Source organism: Lagopus muta, chromosome 7 (genome assembly GCF_023343835.1).
Source record: "Lagopus muta isolate bLagMut1 chromosome 7, bLagMut1 primary, whole genome shotgun sequence".
In the NCBI taxonomy this organism is placed as follows: domain Eukaryota; kingdom Metazoa; phylum Chordata; class Aves; order Galliformes; family Phasianidae; genus Lagopus; species Lagopus muta.
In genome coordinates, this window is record NC_064439.1 from 41,993,760 (window position 1) to 42,014,314 (window position 20,555).

Sequence of the window (20,555 nt, forward strand, 5' to 3'; positions counted from 1 at the left end):
TGGCTGCCAAAGCTGAAGTTTATGACATTAATATAGTCATAAGCACTGAAGCAAGCATTGATGACAAACTGTTTGGTCACAAGTTTTATTTGAAATTGTTTATTTAACAAGGCAATGGTGATTAAAAAAAAAAAAAAAAGAACACAGTTTTCCAGTATACTTTAAATACAAAAATGTTGTCAATTTCAGACACTGTGAAAGAAATGTCTTTTCAGAGAGTAGCATGTGTGATAGAAAAAGAGTGGAAGTAGCCTCCTTGTGGAAGGACAAGCTTGTGCCGGGAGGTGTGGGAGCACACTGTCAGTAACCCACATTAGCAAGGAATCTTATGTTGCAGTTTCACACCAGCTTTCTCCCCATCTCTTAGAAATTAGGAGAACTCTCAGAAAGAGCAGTGAGGCAGTGGCACAGGCTGCCCAGGGAAGTGGGACCTCCGTCCCTGGAGGTGCTCAAGAATTGTGTGGATGTGGCACTGAGGGACGTGGTCAGTGGGCATGGTGGGATGTGTTGGTGTTGGACTAGGGGGTCTTAAGAGGGCTTTTCCAGCCTAAATGGTTCTGTGATTCTATTCTGTGATTGCCATACATGGTCTTCATCAATCCCTATCTATCCCTACCTCTGTCTTACAGCTGTGGGAAAAGTGTTTTCCTTTCACCAACGGGAACAGAAATGGGAAATGTGCTACAAACTGGCTTCACTGAGCACAGCCCTCAGTCACTTCAATTGTGCTTGATGCATAAGCAAGAGGAAACAAACAAACAAGTGACACTGAGCTGTACTGGAAGTGATAGTGGGCACTATATGAACAAATTATATTTCCTGATGGGCGACACAGTGTAACACCAAGAACAGGGTAACAGGGTACAAGAAACAAACCCCTAAAACCACCCCAACTCCTCGACTCGATGGGAGAGCAGCGATTTTATTCCCAAACACATCTTCCCCCCTTTATTTTCACGCCGCCGCCTCCCCCAGGCCGCCTCCCGGCCCGCCCGGCCCGGCCCGTCCTCCCGCCGGGGAGGCACCGCACCGGCCTCACGGGAGCTGTAGGCGGCCGGCGGCCGGCGGCACCGGAGCGTCCCGCAGCGCCCTGCTGCGACATGGCGGCCGCCGCGCAGGTACCGGCGGGACGGCCCGCCCGGGGGAGCGCGGGGGGCGGCGGGGGAGAGGCGGCGGCCGCAGGGAGGGGGAAGGAAGTTCGGCGGTTCCCACTTGTTGCGGCTGCGGCCCGGCTTCGGGGGGAGGAGCCGCGGGGACGGGGGATCCGTACTGCGGGCCCCCGGGGGGGGCAGAGCGTAGTGCGGCCGGGCCCGGCGCCGTCGGAGAGGCCCGGTACGGGCGGGGACCGCGGCCTGGCCCGGCTGCCCGGGGTGCCGTCGCCGCACCCCCCGAGCCGTGATTTCGTTCCAGAGTAAACAGCTCCGTCTCGTCGCCCCTAAATGCCACCCCCAAGCAGGCCCTGCCGTTCCCCTGGCAGGGCACCGCTGCTCCCGGAGGAGCGGAGTCACGGGGCCGGGATAGAAACCAAACACCGGCCTGCGCGGTGCCTCACCGGGTGCGCAGTGCTGACACGCAAATATTTGCCCGGCCCTAATCCCGCTCGCCCTTGTGTCGGCAAATCTCTGTCGGATGACAGGGGCGCTTTTGCCGGACGGGTCTGTCTCCAGACCAGGTGCCAGGATCGCAGCCGGCCCTCCTCCCGGTACGTTGTGCAACAGGCGGCGAGGAGAATAAGCGAGGCTTTGGCGAAAGGCGTGAGCGCCCGGTGAGTCAGTGCGCAGAAAGGCTGTGCAGCTTGCGGGCTGGTGGGCACGCTGCTGCCCCAGCTGACGGCCGAGGATCGTGGGGCGCTGCCTGTTTGCTGTGCGGGCTGTCGGCTTGTTGTTGCCGGCGCAAAGTTTTGTTTGGCGTGCGGAGTTGGTCGGCCGTAGCTGCCACGCTCCCCCTCGGCCTCCCTGTGCACCGAGTTACTTCCCAAGTGTAAACAAAGGAGAAAGAGCAGCAGGCGTTCTGCCTTCACATTCTAAATAGTGAAAGTGGCTGTTTGGTTTTATTCAGCTCTGATGGAGGCAGACTGCAGTTAAACATCCAGGGTACAGCCTGGACTCGTTCTTGTCAGTAACATGGCAACGAGTCTTCTGTTGGTGTTTTTCTTGTTTTCAGTTCTGATGTTATGTAGCAGGAGCGCAGCAAGAAAACACGTTGTCTTCCAACAACAGTGCATGTTGTACATTCCAGATATTGTGTGAAAGGCATTAATTTCTTCACGTCTTCCAAGGATCCTTGTGGGTGTGCTTAAATTGAGAAGACGTTCCAGATGTTCCAAACAATGTTTCCAAACATTAGCGTTTAGAAAACAGGCTGCACTGCTGTTCCAAAGTTGTATCTACGTTATCTATGGTGGAAAACATGCAAGCTGGTTTTCCTTTTCTTTCCTGTCCTAGTACATATATTCAGCAGTGTTTTGTGTGAGCATGGTTTCACTACTTCTTCTGAAGGGCCAGTTCGTTATGAGGCCTGATTTTCTTTTGCACAGGAGCCTCTTTTGTACAGCACCTGACAATAATGAAAGAGTGTATTATATTTGCAGTTCCTCTCTCTGCTGTCAGACCATTACATAAAGGGAATGGGAATCTGTGTTCATGCCCTGTAAGCCAGGCTCTGCTAAGACTTGGTCAGGGAGAGATTGAGACCTGAGGGGAGAGAAAACTGTTAAAAATACATTTTAAGGAGTGTTTGTAAAATTACAGAAAATATCAAATTGGACTGAAGGAAAAGCAGTGCTGAAAATTATTTATAGCTTGGATTGTTATTTGTTTTGCTTTGGAAATTATGATTACCCCTTCATGGAATGAACACTGAGCCCTCTGGTATTTTTTAGGTATTGTTTAGATTATTGAACCAGAGAGAATTGTAAGAACCCTAAGTGGTTTTATTATTGCATATTATTATTTTTTGTATCTTTACACACTGTGTTTATATTTGTTTGGTTTTGCCAATGTGAATATATATATATTTTTAGCAGTTTGAATCTAGTCTGTTTTCTTTTCATGTTTTTCTGTAGCAATTCCAATTTCTCCAGAGACTGATTGTTGCTTGTGTCCAACAGTGTTGGACATACTAGTAGTAATTTGAAGTTTGTTGTTCAGATATATTCAGAAGGCTTCACATTTTGTAACACTGATAGAAGGAATGGAAAATTACATGCACACTCTCAGCCTCACAATGCACGGAAACCCCGTGAAACCTGCACAGCGCATTTGCTGTTATACCCTCTTGTTAATTTGATATTTTTGTCCATCGCAGTGTTCTTCAGTTGCTGATGGAATAGTGACCTAAGCAGAGATGTTTGTTAAGCTGCGTGTGTGTCCACCATGACATTTAATTTCCTACTGGGAAGGAGGATGGACACGCAAAAGGTCTCCCTACTGCTGTGAGCCAGCGTAGATTTTGAAAGTGAACAGGTTGGATCAGTCTCTCCTCGAATAACTTGTCATCTCTGGGCTTGGCATCTGTCAGCCTGCCTGTTCCCAGCAGGTGTGATGGTTGCAGTATTCTACAGATTTCTCTTCCAAAGGCTTCCTAAGTCTTTGGAGTTCATAACTGCAGTTCCTCCTTCTCCCCCAGAATGATGACCACTGGGAGACTCTGAAGAAAATGGGTAGAGAGGAAATGCTCAGTGTTTCCTGCTGCAGAGGAAAGAAGGCAGGAATCTTTGCTATTGGCCCAAGGGTGGCATGATTCACCCAGCAGCCAGTCAGCCTCAGTTGTCTTAGCCTAGTTTTCGCTTCATGTGCTTGCCTCCTGTTTGATCTGCATTTGTGTGTCCAAAACCTGTAATTTTTAGCATTGCTTGTTGCTCATTCTCTGGGAACTACATAGGTGAGGAGTTGCCCTAAGGAGCTACTGCTCCTGTTGACGGGATGGAGGACAGGTGGAGTGCTACATGTGGGCTGTTCTCAACATCCAGCTGCCACGCTTCCCAGAGCTATTAGTTGGAGGCAGCCTTTTTAAGTGCATCTGAAATCTCTGCTTGGAGGCACAGCGTGGAGCAGTAGATACCAAGGTAAAAAATCCTGCTGAGCCAAGCCCCCATTTGAATGGAGGCAGTTCAGAGTTGTGATGTGATCGTTGCTGTTTTTAACACTGCTAAAGTCTGAGAGGTGCCTTAGACATAATGGTCAGGCCAGGCTTGCTCAGGATGTTAATATGGCATCCGTTTCTCAGAGACCAACTTTGGTGACTTGAAAATGAGGTTTTTGGAAGGCTCCAGGCTTATATGGTGAGCAAGTTGAGCATCATGAATCACTAGCACTCCTCTGCAGCTGGAAGTCCTCTTTCTAATTCTACAGGTAACTTTGTGATGCTCCCCTGAATAGCATCTGAGCATGTGGTGCCTGGCTTGAAGAATGTGTGAGAGAGATCTCAGTAGTTGGGTGAGTTATGGGGAGGAAGAGTGGCTTGGAAGAATGCGACTGTAAAGGGGGAAAAATCTTTTCACTTTTGAATTGTACTCGTCTTTTCAGCTCACCAGCTGAGGTGGGAGGGATGCATTTCCCAATGAAATAGGTTTGGAGCAGCTGAGGAGAGGCCATGGTATGGGTATGGTTAATTTAGGGGTGCTCGTAAGCAGTGGCATAGCTTTCCTGACATGGGATGAGATGTGGCATGCCTTAGGGAGAAAGGACAGATGAGTTTGTTGAGAGCGATACTAGAGCAATTCCTGTTATCAGAGGAGCACTCTTCTCTTTATGAACTGACTGCTTCCTCAAAAGCCAGTTTCTCCCGTCATGAAACAAGGTTGTCTTTGTGAGATAAACACAAACACATCCTTGTTTTGTAGCTGCTGAAAGCAGTCATTTGGATTCACACTGTTCAACAGTTACCAATGTGAGGCAATACACTGTAGTCTCCACATTAGGAAACTGTCCCTGGCCTAACACATCTGTTCTGTTTGTCCATTTGGTGTGATGTTTTAGACAGGGTTACATTAAGCCTTAGAGGCCTGATTTGGTAGGTGCAGTGTTAAAAGAAGTTGCTGTCGTTACTGGCTTTCCTTACTAAGGGTTAAAGTTTACTGTCTTATGGAGTTTTTAATGCTACTGGTAAACCCAGATGTGTTGTTTGTTTGTTTGTTTTCTAAGAACCATTCTGAAATACAATGAGTAAAATAGAGAATGCAGGCCAGTTGTCCATAGCATGGTGAAGTTTGCACAGAGATCATTCATATCTTTACTGGCTCACTGTTGGCTGTTCTGACAGCGAACAGTATTTTAGGAATGCCATTAATTTGAGTTGTGAACTGAAAATATCTGTGGAGTACAATGGCTTACCCACAATTGGGCTTTAATGTAAGGAGCCCTGTCTACTTCTCAACGATGCATTTGCAAAATATGAGTGTTTTGTGCATTTCACCTCATCATTTTCACCTCTTTTCTGCTATACTTTGATACTCTGACTTTTTTTTCTCGATGTGCATTTCCTGCAAGATGCTTGTTACTACTGTATGTTTATATGTCCAAACACTTCAGAACAAGGTTTTCATGTTGGTGGCAGTGGGAATCCAGCGTAGGTTTGCAGTGTATTCTCCAACAACCTGCTTGTAGTACTAGAAGAAGTAAAAAAAAAATATATATATATAGTCTAAAAACCATGTTTTTCTAACTGAAAGGTGAAGGTTCGTTGGTGTAGAAAATGGAGAGGGAAGATTCACTTAGAATTTCACTTCTCAGAATGGAACCTAATTTCAAAACTCAGAAACTTCAGCTGGCATTCAGGCTCTGCCTGCCTTTTGCTTTTAGTCATCTGATCCAATGTAGTCCAGCATGCCTTTTTAGCAGCCATGTATCTTTATGTGGTACTAAAGCACAAAGAGTTGAGCTTCCCAGCGGAGTTGCATTTATGTGTGCTTGAGAGCAGAGTCATGCTGCCTGTTTTGCAGTTCACCTCAGACTCTTCTTTGCTGCAAACAGTTCTTCAGCATAATGGACATGCAGGTGTCTGTGTGGTACCAAATGAGAAGCTAGCAGCTCAGCTACAGTGAAATCCACTGGGACTACATATTTCTTGCAACATCAAAATAATTTTTCCAGGCAATTACTGGAATGAAATTACTAACTTAAATCAGTGGCATTGCTGTCTTGAGAGGTAAACTTTCTTTTCCCAGTTCTTCCCTTGTCTTTGTGATATTTCTGTGCTGTGTTCTTTAACCTGTGTATCTCATAGCCATTGTGTGTAGTTTGTTTTCCTCTGTTATATTCCAGAAGCATTGGAATATAGTCCCACAATCATTGTTCAGTATCTGCTTTTCTTCACGCATTACACAAGGGAATAACACAGTTAAAATTAACGTGACTCATGGACATAGGATTTGGCTCAGTGTCAGCACTTCCCTGTTTTGTTTCATACAGTATTTCTGAGTAACAGGTATAGAATTGCAGACACCAAATAACTGAAGGTCTTGTGATCTCTGTAAGGACAGTGTCTGTAAGGGAGATGTGATGAAGGGTCCTTGTTTGGAATGGCTAGATCAGAATAATTAGTTAGCATTTCCCTGAGAAGTTGGAAGTAGTAGAGTTTGGTTTCCAATGAATTTGTCTTGCAGATTTGATGTGCTTTTAATCTAGATTACCCTAGGACCTTCATGTTAGCTCTGCTCTTGGTGTATGCTGAAAATACACTCAACTGAGGTAGGGATTCTCTGACGTCAGGCTGTAACCAAAGTAACAGGCAGCCTCTTAGCCAGGGAGGAGAAACTGTGCTTACTCAGTTCCTCCCAGCCTCTTGGTTGGAGTGCACATGGAAGTGAGTAATATTTTGAAGACTGCTATCTAATGTCAAGGGTGAATAAAAGTGACCAGTGAATTCAAAAAAATGTAGCTTCTGGAGATGTAGACATGCCCCCAGTAATACTAGGAGAGATTTCATGAAATCAGAGTAAAAGTAGGTCACACTAGCTATACACCACTAGGCAATTTAATTATGGTCATTAAGTTTTGCTTGTGGCTTCTTCTGTGTCCCTCTCCCCTTCAGCTAAATCTTTTCCTGTGAGTGGGTTGTTTCCTTTCTGCTTCTCTCCTGAATCTCCAGGACATCCTCCTCTGCAAAGAAGATTGTTACCTCCACACGGATACTTTAGCGTGCAGGAGACGGAATAACCATCCTCAGATATCAGCAGGCGCAGCCCAGGGGACTAGTGACGTGCCTTCCCTTCCCTGCCATACTCTGTGTCTGCTCCGTGGTGCAGCTCCTCTGAGTCCTTTACACTGTTCTGCAAGTTAATGCCCTTGGCCTTAGTCAGATGCTGTTATGTAAGAGGTTGTGATACATCACCTAAAAAGCTTTTGACCCTAAGCAGGTCACTTGTGCCTCACACATATATTATGCTGCTCTGACGGGGCAGATAATTACTGACATACAAAAATAGAATAGGAAATGCTTGGTCCTCTGAGATAATGACCACAGGGTTATGCCCTAAACAATTCTGGGCAAAGTGTTCTGTGATCAGAAAGGACTAGATCAGGTATTTACAGATGTTCTTCCTATTTTGAAGCCTCAGGAAACAAGTTAAGGTACATTGTCAGCTTTCCTTGCTGATGGGAGAACTCTGCACCCTTCTGTAGAATGTGTTGTTTTCTAAGCACATCTCTGGAAGGACCATGGGTAGGAGTGCACCTTTCTCCCTGTTTAGCAGAGAAGAAGGCAGTTAGAAAAGTGTTGGCACATTCTCCTTGTGCAATAGCCCAGGCTGAAAAATGCCCTCACGAAGGACAAGCTAGATCCTCCTTCTTGCCCTTGCTCTTTTCTCCCATTGCATGATGGAGAGCATTTGGTTTGGCCATACCTTTTGGTTTGCCATCACCCACATTGCAGTCTTTTCCTCTTACTTACACTCCTTTCTGTAACAGTTGTCAGACTGGACAGATATGGCTGATATTGGAAGAGGAAATGTTGACTCGCTGGATTTGTTATTCTTGCCTTTTTTTATTGCTATCTAAACTCAGCAGGTTGCCAGGAAATTGCACACTTTACATGATCTCTAAGTAGAACCAAGATGGAAATATTGTATATATGATAAGATTGGTTTTGGTGTCCTGTTTAGATTGCATGTGGAAGAACATAGTATTTTGAAGGTTTCTACCTTCTGTCAGGGTTGGCTTTAAGGTTTGCTATGAGCCACTTCTACCTTGCATCAAAAAGAAAAGAATGCAGTCACACCATTTCCAAACAGCACCACTTTATGTAGCACAGAAAGATGTTTCTTTTCTGATCCATTCAGATACCTGCTCGAGCACTGCCAGTGTAGTTAATTTGGAAGTGAAAGAAAGAGATGAGAAATGAAGTAGGATCACTTGATGTAATCACATTCATATTTCAAAAGCTTGTTAGCTTTTATTTGCAACTTAATTTCATTGTAGGTCAGTTTGAATGCTAATAAAACCACAGAAATTGACCTGCAATTTTTCTAAAGGTTCAGTACTCCTGATGTTGTGCTCACTTGAAAATTTGGCAGTACCATTGCAGGTAGGATTCTGAACAACTTATGAAGGCGTGATACTTGGTAAGACCACAGTGGCTTTTTGGAATGATTGTTCCCATGAGCGTTTGAAAAGTTGGGTAACCAGGCATGGTTATTTTACTAAAGTGCCTGAGGCTTTTAGTTGATTTTTAATCCATTTATTTTAAATAATGAAATTTCTCTACGAGTGCTAGGTATAACTTACTCATCATTGTTTTGAACAAGGGAAATGGATGTTCTAATGCATAAGGTATCTTTATCCAGCCAGGGATGCTGTAGCAGAGCTTAAAATAAAGTGGTATCCTCTTACACATGTCGGGAACAGTGGGTTCTGAGGCGGGGATGAGGGTTGTTTCTCCTGAGAGAACCAGTCCCAAGTAGTAGCTCTGATTAGTAAAAAACACATCCTGCGGTGCCAGAAGATCATGATGGATCATTTTTGGACACCTTGATCTGTGCCTGCTCTGCATCCCTGTGATGGCAGTGGTGTTGTGTCTTCTAATTCTGCAGGCTGCAGGGAAGGTCAGGCAGAGGATTTTTGCAGGGAAAGTCCCGTGTCATCAGAACCTTCCTCAGGATCACGAGATCAGTTGTGTGAAATGCCAGCCTGATCTGAGCTATAGGACTGTGTTGTAACTCCAACGAGAGAAAACTGCTCTCTGAGGTTTGCTCAGTAGTTTTGAAAGATGGAAACAGAAATAACTGAAAAGGAAAGTGAAATCTAGAAAGAAATAGAGAGGAGGTTCCTGAAAAAGAGTTGACACTCTGAGAATGTATTCCTAAATGGGATTTAAATTCCAAAGCATCTCTGTTCTGGTCATTTGAGGTGATAAAGTCTTGCATTTTTTACAGAATTGCAGGTGTCACAGAGAAGAATAATCGTCATCAGCCCAATGATCATCAACAATATGAACTTTGCTGTTGTTATCTAGATGGAAGAGAAGATTAACAGCCCAGAAGGGGAGCCCTTTTGGTTTTCAAGATGGAGGCAGCTACTGGTGAAAGCCAACTGCAGCGAATTATCAGGGACTTGCAAGGTATACTGACATAGTGAAACATCCTCCGTGTTTTAGGTAACAGAGCAGCTGTGTTTTTGATTGCATAGTGCTTCTGTGCCGCAGTTGTAACAGTGCAGTCATTGTTTGCTAGGTGCTCATTATAGTTGTGACTGATGTTTTGTGAGAGAGGTGCTGTACTGTTTTCAAAATCCTAAATATTTAAATATTGCATATATATATGCATATATATATGCATATTTAAATAAACAAGCTTATAAATAAGCCTTACAATTACAAAAAAAAAAAAAGTTTGCAGAGTGAAATTAAAATTATTGTGTTGTGTGGTGTGAGCTAGAGCATGTTTGCATGAGTAGAGCTAAGTTATAAGACTTCATGTGAGAATGAAAAGGAGGTCTGATTTTTATGCCATCTCTTGGTGGAAAGCTGGTGTTGAGTTGCTCCTCGTATGTGAGGGCTAAAAAACAAGAAGGGCAGCCCAAGGTGGGAATGGAGATCCAGAGGGAGAGTATTGCACAGCTGGATCTGCTCCATGTAGCTAGAGCTACATGCTTTCTGTGCATTCTCCTTGTCCTCTACTAGCAGTAGCCAACCTCATTTGTCTACAGCTCTACTATGGGCAAAATTGGCAGCAGATCCATAACCATTTTTCTGCTCTGTCTCTGTCTCAATCAGCTGCCTATACTGAGATCTGAGTATTTTTCTTTTTCCTATGTATTAAAAATAAAGTGTAATATGCACCAAAGCTTGGAATCCGGATCTTCCTGTAGCGTAAAAAGGAGATCTACATGCTTGCTAACAACAGTAAATTTTAATTTGCATAGTGGACTTAATGGGATTGGATGCCAAGGCTCAGTCAGGCATCCAAAAGGAGTACAGAGTCATGTGGACAGCACATTCAGAATCAGTAATTTCTGGTGCTGAGAAGTGAACACTTTGGGGAATAGAGCATCCAAGGACACGGCAATTTGCTTTGACTTGAGGTTTCCTCACCCTCCCATGGGAGTAGGTTTTAGGTGAAAGGAGTTGCTGCATGCTTTATTTTATGTACGTTCTTTTCCCATTTGTGTTTTGTAAGCAGCACAAGCTGAACCTTCCTGAATATTGCATGGAGAAGATAAATGTGCTGACTGAACAACTGTTCTCGTTTTACTGATCCCCTTTAGCAGATTACATGCTTTGTTGTTTCTAATCAGAATTCTGTTGGCATGTGGCAGTAGCAGAACCTTAATGTGCACATGAGACAGTGAAAATGTATTTCCTTCTTCTGCTGAACAAGTTAGCAGTTATCTGATAGCGCTTCTTTGGTAAGTGTAAGGAAGAGGTTTTGCTCTTTTTAAGAATAAAATAGTAAGTCAGTGTGCCAGACTGACAAAACTTGAGCTCTAGTTTTTGTTATGTGCGGTATTAAATTGCAAGCACATCAGCAAGCTTTTTGCACTGTGATTAAGACATCTGAGCTGAAACTAAATACACGTGCATGATATCCAGGCGAAAAACCTATTTACTCACTTGCCTGTGAATTCACTGTTATATATTTCTTACGTTAGTTAATCATTTTGGTGTCTTGTTTTAAAGATGCTGTGGCTGAATTAAGTAAAGAATTTAAAGAAGGAGGGGAACCAATCACAGATGACAGTGTCAACTTGCAAAAATTCTCCTACAAGCTTGAATATCTTCTACAGGTAAAAAGTGATATGTGTCATTTATAATCAACATCAAAGTGAGGCCTTATTTTCTGTTGTTGCCTCGTTAGTACTTAGGGTTTAACTGAAATGATCACAAGTTTCCATTTGAGTCTTTTTTCAGGACTGCCTGACGTGTGCAGCTTATTGTATACATTTTGAGTGAGAGCAAATAATTGTAATCAAAAGGCAATGCTGACAGGCTGATTGAAGAATATAAAGCATTTTTCTATTGATCTGAAGGATTTGAGCTTGATTTTGAAGATGTACACTTCTAAATTATCATGAAAAAATTGTAGTAATGACATCTTGACAACAGCAAAATAAATAATAATACAGCCGATAATGCAAATACAGTGGCATCAGTAATTTACAGCATTTTTAGCAATTTCATTGCAGAAATTCATTTTTATTGTATGCAAATCTTAATGCCAAATGCTGATTTTTTTAATCTGAAATGCTGCTTATGGGCTAAAATGTCAGTAAAAGGGGACATTGCTGGGCAAGGTGAAATTAAGTTAGCACTGTCTGTGTACACATACGCTGTAATCGTGCCACTGACAGAAACACAGCCATGCTAATCTAGCCTTGATCTAGGCAAGGTAGTTCTAATTGGGTTGAGAGGCTTCAGCAGGTGCTGAAGAAAACCCCTGGGATTCGAATGCTCCAAGCTGTGGTCTGTACCCTCACCACATCACTGCTCTGAGTGTGGTTTCACAGCTTGTTCAGGTAGGTGCATGTGTCACATTGCCACACTTGATTGAAGGGCTCTCAGCAACTCAATTTCTTTTCCTGAACACCTCCTAAAACTGCTGCTAAACTTAATTTGAACAATTTTTAATGGCCATTTGTATTTAAACTTAATCAATAACTTTACTGTCTGTAAAGCATGTTTAGTAGCCACTGGATTATATCAGTGCTTACTGTACAGTGTTACTGTACTTTCTGAATACATTGTCTAAAGCTGAAGAGGAGCTCTGAACACAGATATTGGTTGGAAAGGAGTGGAATTCCACAGTAAATATATGTAAGTATATTTATGTTTAAGTTTTGTTCATTGCTTTTTGTTTTCCTTGCTTAAGTTTGACCAGAAAGAAAAAAGCACATTGCTGGGGAACAGAAAAGACTACTGGGATTATTTCTGTGACTGTCTGGCAAAAGTCAAAGGAGCTAACGATGGAATTCGCTTTGTCAAGTCTATTACGGAAGTAAGTGCATCAGTTAATCATCACAATCCATGCTTTGTGTTTTGGTGTGTCTTTGCAGAAAGCAGAGAAATAAAATTTACTGCTTTTAACATAGGATAAAATATTTGCACTTCTTTTTTTTTGAAGTTCTCAGGTAAAGTATAAAAATGCAAGGTTGCATCTTTTTGGTAGAGTACCATATTTTGTAGAATTAGATAATCTTTTATTTATTTTGAAGACCACTTACACAAATGAACAGTTCTATTTGTATCTGGTTGTGCCATGCCTTTTCATTAAATAAGTGTCATTTTCTCTAAAAATGAATGAACAATAAGCCAAGGGTAGAGCCTGTATCTTCAGTATACTTTAAGAAAGGACTTAGTCTAAGTGTAAGAGAGAAGAACCACCATGTTTGAGCATTCTTAAGACTTTCTCAGTTGGTCAGCAGAGTTAAAGAGAAATGACTGAGAGCAGAGTTTCATCTTCTGACTCAATTTTCTTCCTTTATGTCAAAAATCATGATACAATGGCTCAGGATTGTTGGCATTATTTCTTTGAGAAAGCTCACAGGAACAAGACAAAAACTTTTATCTTTATTAGAAATAGTGATAAAAGTGTAATTTTCTAACAGCCACATTACATCGTCAGCTCAATCATTGGCTGAAATAAATGCTGTGAGAAGCTTTCTGTGCTGATTCTGTCTTTAGAATCATTTGAGAGAGAACTTTCCTTCTGGGGAAAAGAAGTGGTGGTGCAAACCAGCCCTGTCCTGATACTCAGTTCTTTTATCTGTAAGCAGTGCTAACTTGTATTAGCAAGTTACTATTCACAACATGTTTACCAATTCTCTCAACAATTCCACCACAGCATCATCTCCAAATAATGTCATCTTGAGTCATATGAAAGAGAGCCATAGTACTGCAGCAGAGGCAGGCTTTGTATTCCCTGCATCTCTTATTTCTCACAGAATCACAGAGTTGTAGGGATTGGAAGGGACCTCTAGAAAACCTCCTGCTAAGTCCAACCCCCTGCTAAACGATGTCACCTACAGTACATTGCACAGCAGTGTGTCCAGATGGATCTTGAATATCCCTAGAGAAAGAGACTCCACAGCCTGTCTGGGCAGCCTGTTCCAGTGCTCTGTCACTCTCATGTTAAAGAAGTTCTTCCTTGTGTTTGTATGGAAGGGGAAGTGTTCCAGTTTCTGCGTGTTGCCTCTTGTTTTATTATTGCACACCATCCAAAAAAGTCTACTCCCATCAATTTGACTGCTGCACTTTTGGTATTTATAAACAGTGATGAGATCCCATCTCAGCCTTCTCTCCAGGCATTGATTTTGCCTAAATGATCTTTGACCAGCTCCTCCTCAACCTCCTCTTTTTCTCTGATCATGTGCATTCACTCTAGTATTTCCATGCCTAAAAAATAATTGCTGTTCAAATTGATAAACCAATGGGAATAAGAAAAGTATTCTTCCAATGGCTTCTGGTGTTGGGGTTTAGTTTTGTTTTTGTTGTTTTTTTTTAAATTCTTCTTAAGAGATTCACTGAATGCAGATGCTCTTGGTCTGACAAATCAGATCTTATCAATTTAAGGGCTAAGTATTAATAAAGAATTTGTGCATTTGGGAGGTTATTGTATCCATGGGTATATGCATCTTGGTTCTATGGCTAGGCTGGCTCTAAGGCTCTTCCAGCTGTGGCTATACACACCTTAAATTACTTGAGCAGTCACTTTCAGATATGGTACGCACACTCAGATTTTGCCTTATATCAGGAATTGCCCTTAGCATAGTGTGTATTCATGTACTTGGAATGTTAGAAGATTTTGTTGCTCTTGTGATGTTTTGACATTATAAAATGGACAAGTGCTGATTACAGTTACAAATCTGTCATTCAAAAAAGATTTGTCCCAATGACAGTACTGGGAGAATGTATCTATCCAGTGGCACTGCCTGTTACTTCCTTCACAACTAGTGGCTTGTTGTGTCTTTTTTGAGTATGTATGTATGTATGTATGTAGACTGTCTTCATTGTGCCTCCCTACATGATTGCAACCAATATTCAGGTGTTTTTCTCTGTGGTTTCTCTCTTCCAGCTGCGAACATCTCTTGGGAAAGGAAGAGCATTTCTGCGTTACTCCCTCGTTCATCAAAGGCTTGCAGATACCTTACAGCAGTGTTTTATGAACACCAAGGTGACCAGGTGAATAGAAGAGTAGCTAGCTAACTGATAACTGTTTGCTCACTGTGAACGAGCAACATGACCAGGCAGCTGAGAGAAACTGAAACCTTTCCAAATGGTTAGCTTACAGGACTGGTAATAGGATACACAGGATAATAGACCTCTAGCCTGGGTCACTGGCTCATACTTATCTTAGACTGGTAAATACTGGAAGTTGTTACAACTGAATGCTTGTAAAGTGGATGGTGTAGATGCATCTGTATGTGGGCTTTGAAGATGACATGTTTATAAGCATTGAAGATCCTTGGCTGGATCTTCTGTACTGTATATCATAAGGGAGGATTAATTTGCTAGCGTTGCACAAAGCTTCAGGAAGCATTTGCACATATTCCTGGCTTGTCAGACAGAGGAGCAGCTCGCTCCAGCCAACAAACACCAAAGACAACTTCTAGTTAATTGGAAGGGACACTTGCAAAGCTTTTAGAAAAAGCCATCTCATTGTACAGTGTATTTAACTTTGTAAGCTGTTTTCTGTCCTTTATCCTTGACATATTAAGTGTGTGCTTTACATATTTAGTGTGATTATCCATTGTATAGTAAGTATTTTGTCTTGTCAGTGTTTTGCCCAAGCACTAGAGCAAAAAATGTTTTGTACAGGGACTCCTTTAATGATATTTCTGTGAGCTTCATTCAATCTGTTTGGTTTCATTTGTACCAAAGGATTGCTTTCAGTTTATACTTAAAGTATCATGCCAGTTTTTTCTGGGTAAGAGTGAATAATGATGTTTTTTGTTTTTGTTGTGTTTTTGTTTTTTATTTTTTTGCAAGTGAAACTGCTGCTTCTTTTTTATGTATGAATGAATACTACTTCTGTCTTTTTGTGTTTGTTTTCAAGTGATTGGTACTATGCACGAAGCCCATTTCTGAATCCCAAAATGAGTTCTGACATTGTGGGTCAACTCTATGAGCTCACTGATGTTCAGTTTGACTTGGCATCACGAGGCTATGATTTAGATGCTGCTTGGCCAGCATTTGCCAGGTAAGATAACACATTGTCATCTTCTGCTTTTAAATGTAGGAAAGATGTGTTGGAGCAGGTATATGCTTTCTCTATGTAATTAGTCAGTGACCAAACTGGTATTTTTTCCAGACCAGAGGAAAGTATAAAAACTTGTAGATTTGATCCAGATTCATGCCTGTTAGTGGAAGTTTTTTGGGGCTGCATGCTGCCACCATCTGGTTGAGCATCCACCACACTGTAGTACAGTTTCACAAAGCTAAGTTGCACTGATTCATGTGAATATGAAAAGCCACAGCTCCAACCTCATAATCCTTTATAGGTGCTTTTGACATTCCTGTTTTGTTTTCCATCCGCTTCAGTGGTTTTTAGCCCAGACAGCAGGCACAGTTGTGAGTGGTAGTTATAACTAGACAAATCCTACACACAGCAGTAGAAAGATGTGTACATATGATGTCTGTAGTCTTCTCTTACATATTGTATCTCCGTGTGATCAACAGGAGGACGCTGTCCTCACTTGGATCTTCAGCATACTTATGGAAGCCCCCAAGTCGCAGTTCCAGCATGAGCAGCTTAGTGAGCAATTACTTGCAGGTAAGCAAAATACAACTAAATGTGTGGCAAAGGAAATCTTTAAATAATGGTATTATTCCAAAGAGATTGGAGGTTTTATGATAATTATGACTCGTAATGGTAATCTACAGTACTTTAAATAAAGAGTACTTTAAATAAAAGCCAATTAAAATCAGTCCAGTAGCTGATTCAAATCCATGCCAATCTTGTAGATGAAAAAAATAGATGCATTCAGAAGGCAACATAAAGATAGGTATGTTTTCATTCATTTTATGTGAAAACATACCTTTTGTCCTATAAGTTGATGTCTTGTAGTTTTACAAATCCAGCACAGAAGGTCACTGTGCATTAAGAGCCTGAATTTGCTATCACTTGAACATACCATGTGTAATTCCTCTTGAAGCTGGTAGGTCTACATTTTTTTTGTCTGGGTTAAATTTCATTGCAAACTTACCTTACACTAACAAATGGAAATAATTTTTAAAAAATGGGGTGTTCAGATGTTAAGGTGCTACGTACTATTACAATGCCTCCTCAGTGTTCCTGTCATCACCAAAAAACAAAAGCAGAAAGTTAAGTCATCCTGATTTCTGGAGTGTTTGAGTCTTTTTCTTTGAAAAATGCAGCTCTGATTCAAGTTATAAAATCTTTTTTTCACATTCTGCTTGTTTAGGCTCCAGAGTTCCCCTCCAGCCCTGATGCAAATAACTCACTAAATGCTGAACACTTTGAGGGCTTTGAAGAGATGCGTGTAGAACTTGACCAGGCTGAGCTAAGGCAGAAGGAACTTCAGAGAAGTATTCACCAGCTAGAATTGGAAAACCAGGAGCTGCAGGCAGCTGTCAGCCTTCAGAAAGAACAGTTGCAGCTGGAAAAAGAGAAGAGCAATAACTACAGTGAGGAGAACTCCCGGCTGACAAAGATGATCACAGAGTTACAGAAGCAGTGTGAGGTTTCGCACTCCACTCAAAGCACTGTTCATGACCTGCAGAAATGCCTTCAATCGCTGGAACTGAATGCCGTGGAGCAGCAGAAGGAATATTCAACAAAGCTGGCGCAGTTGGCAACCAGTAAGGAGGATTATGCCTCAAAACTGCAGCTGTTGAATGAGGAGTTGGAGGTCTGTAGGGCTTTAGTTGCTATGAAGGAGCTTTGCATCGATGAGCTTAAAGCAAAGCTAAGATCCACAGAACAGAAGAATCTCAACCTCCTTGCAAAAGTTGATGCTGCCTTAGAGGAAAAAGGACAGCAAGCTATGGCCCAGTGTGACTCTGCCCTACAGATACAGGCATTATTAGAGAAGCTTCAGCAGACAGAAAAGGAAAAGGCAGAGATGCAAATACTCAGTGATGAACACACATATCAGCTGAAAACTGCAAAAGAACAGCTGCAGCTGAAAGAAGAGGCACAGAAGGAACTGGAGTGCAGATATAATCGCCTTGCTGCTGATTCCAGAGAAGAGAGTGAAAAGCTGCTGAGGAGCATGGAAACCATGGAAAAGGAAATGGATGCGCTTCAGAAGGCCCTGACCCTGAAAGAAAAGGAGATGGCTGAGCTCCAGACCCAGGTAAAGGGGTCGCTGGCTCAGGTGGGGTCACTGGAAAAAGATCTTGAGGAGGCAAGGAAAGAAAAAGAGAAACTCAAGGAGGAATATGGTAAGATGGAAGAGGCGCTTAAGGAGAAAGCCCAGTCACAAGCAGAAAAAATTGAACAACAGGAGGGTCATTTAAAAAAGGTGAGTGAGACTGTGTGTAGCCTTGAGGAGCAAAAGCAGAAGCTCTTGTATGAGAAAGAGGATCTCAGACAGAAAGTCAAGGAGCTGGAGGATCAGATGGAGCAGCAAAACTCTGCAGTAAATGAAATGAGTGAGGAGAGCAGGAAGCTGAAAACTGAGAATGCAGATTTGCAGCAGTCCAAGAAGAAGATGGAAGAGAAGCTGAAAAATCTGGAAGCCTCTAAAGATTCTCTGGAAGCCGAGGTGGCCAGGCTGAGGGCCTCTGAGAAACAGCTTCAGAGTGAGATAGATGATGCCCTTGTGTCAGTTGATGAAAAAGAGAAGAAGCTTCGAAGCCAGAATAAACAGCTGGATGAAGATTTGCAGAATGCCAGGAGACAAAGCCAAATTCTGGAGGAGAAATTAGAGGCTCTGCATTCAGACTATAGAGAATTAAAGGAAAGAGAAGAGACCACCAAGGAATCTTATGCCTCACTTGAAGGACAGCTGAAGAGTGCTAAACAACACAGTTTACAAGTAGAAAAAAGCTTAGACACTTTGAAGGAGAGCAATGAGTCACTCCAGTCACAGCTTGCAGAGAAGGAAGTACAGTTACAAGGCATGGAGTGCCAGTGTGAGCAGCTAAGAGAAAAAGCTGAAAGACATAGGAAGAAAGCTGAGACTCTTGAGGTAGAAAAGCTCAGTTTTGAAAATACATGCCTTCAGCAGACAAAGCTTATTGAATCCCTCACATCAGAAAAGGAATCAATGGAAGAGCACCAACTACAGCAGGCAGCTTCTCTGGAGAAAGATGCGAAAGAGCTGGCCTCCAGGCTTACAGTAAGTGAAGAGCAGCTGCAAGTCAACCGAGATGAAGTGTCTAGGCTGCAAACAGAACTCCTTGATGTGCGAGTCAAGCTTCAGCAGACCACTGATGAGAGAGAGCAGTTGAAAAGTGAGCTGGCAATCAAAGAACCTGTCTTGGGGGAGCAGAAAGTGCTTGTCCAGCAGCTGAAAGAGCAAATAGAGTCCCTCAACAGAAACCATGTGCAAGAACTGGTGCAATGGAAAGAAAGAGAAGAAGTGCTGAAAAGAGAACAGGAGACAGTAGCCCTTCAAAAAACTGAGCTGGAAAATAATGTGCTGAGTCTAAAGGAAGAACTCTCCAAGGTTAAGCAGTATTTGGAAGCTGCTAGAATGGAAAATGTAGAAAACAAAGATCTCCTCCATAGGACCAACACAGATATGGCTGAACTCGGTATTCAGATTTGTGCCTTGTCCTCTGAGAAAGTGGATGCAGAAGAGCAGTTAGCCCAGGCCAAAGAGAGGCTCAAAGAATTGGAAGAACAGGCAGCAGCACAACAGGAGAAACTGAAGCATGACATTTCTAGTCTCAGACAGGAGAACAGGAGCCTACAAGAGAAACTAGAGGAGGCTCAGATATGTGTCTCAGCTGTCCCAAGTCTGCAAGCACAACTAGAGACAGCAAAGAAACAGGCACAGAGCTTTCAGGAGTCCAGCCAAGAAGAGCTGTCTGCCATAAAATTTCAAATGAGCACAGAGATTCTAAATTATCAAACAAAATTCAAGGTAAATTAATGTGATTATTACAGCTGAAAGAGCTGTGCAGGATTTCCCCTGCTTTACCATCTGCTGCAGGAATCACAGGGCAAAATCCTAGGGTTTATGTTGGCCAGGCTCTGGGACTAGTGTGCAACTAGCCTTAGCCTGGGAATCTGAAAATATCTCAACATGGAATGGCCTGGCTTGAAAAGTACCTCAAAAATTATCTATATGGATGAGCTAGGATGGTGTGGAGATAATATAACTTTTGGTATAATGTGCAGATAATTCCCTTGTCTGTTTTTGTGTCCAGTTGCTCAAGGTGGCAGCCAGGAAGACCACGGTTTTTCTTCCATAAAATCAGAAGTTAACCTTGTATATGTGAAATGACATGCCTAGTGGTTAAGGACTTTATTGTGTTCTGCCATTCTGAAATAGAGTCTAAGATTAATCAGTTAATCTGGGCTCTATGCATGCCACTGGTGCTATCCAGAAATCCCACCAGTTTGAGAAAATAGTGTACATTCATTTATGCTTCTTCTTCATAAACACTTCTTAAATCTCAGTATAGAATCATGGATTCATGAGTATGATTTGGGCTACCTCACTCTTTTGAGGCCCGTTAAGCTAAGCTGCTTTTTTGCTGACAGCTGTAATAGCCCATAGCAAGTAACATCAAACCACAACTAGTCTGTGACCACAGAGGGTTCTGAGTCCATAAGCTGGGTTTCTCCTAGCTGTATTTCATGAGTATTGCTTTTATACCATACAGGGCAGTATGGGCATGATTCAGGATTGGAAATTTTTTTAGGTGAAGTGGGGGCAGCTAGAGGAGTGCTAACTTCTGACTCGATCTCTCTGCTAGGCTGCCAATGAAGAATGTGGGAAACTAAAGGAGCAACTTGAGGAGCAGAAGAGACAACAGCATGCTACAGAGGAAGAGATTGCAGGTTTACAAGTAAGTGCTTGATCTGATTAAGCAAAGACAGAGATTTTTGTGTCAGAATGCATTAGTGTTAAAAAGGGAGAAAGAAGGCAACAGAAATGGGTGTGAGTCTAAGAATGTCCTTGAATAAATACAGGTGTAGCAGTCTAAAG

General features: G+C 42.5%; 1 protein-coding gene across 8 annotated transcripts in view; it reads left to right on the plus strand.

Annotated features, from left to right (window-relative positions):
* Positions 1–996: 996 nt before the first annotated feature.
* Positions 997–20,555, plus strand: part of FYCO1 (FYVE and coiled-coil domain autophagy adaptor 1) — a 34,140-nt gene continuing 14,581 nt past the window's right edge. For 3 of the 8 annotated variants that reach the window (XM_048950964.1, XM_048950970.1, XM_048950971.1), the window contains exons 1-9: positions 997–1,118; positions 9,371–9,555; positions 11,113–11,219; positions 12,302–12,427; positions 14,504–14,610; positions 15,485–15,628; positions 16,108–16,201; positions 16,854–19,484; positions 20,323–20,415. In XM_048950964.1, the coding sequence (XP_048806921.1) occupies positions 9,501–9,555; positions 11,113–11,219; positions 12,302–12,427; positions 14,504–14,610; positions 15,485–15,628; positions 16,108–16,201; positions 16,854–19,484; positions 20,323–20,415 (3,357 nt within the window). In that variant the 5' untranslated portion in view covers positions 997–1,118; positions 9,371–9,500. Of the gene's footprint in view, positions 1,119–1,377; positions 1,766–9,144; positions 9,345–9,370; positions 9,556–11,112; positions 11,220–12,301; positions 12,428–14,503; positions 14,611–15,484; positions 15,629–16,107; positions 16,202–16,853; positions 19,485–20,322; positions 20,416–20,555 lie in introns of those variants that run through there. The other 5 variants (XM_048950967.1, XM_048950965.1, XM_048950966.1 and 2 more) reach the window with 5 other exon arrangements.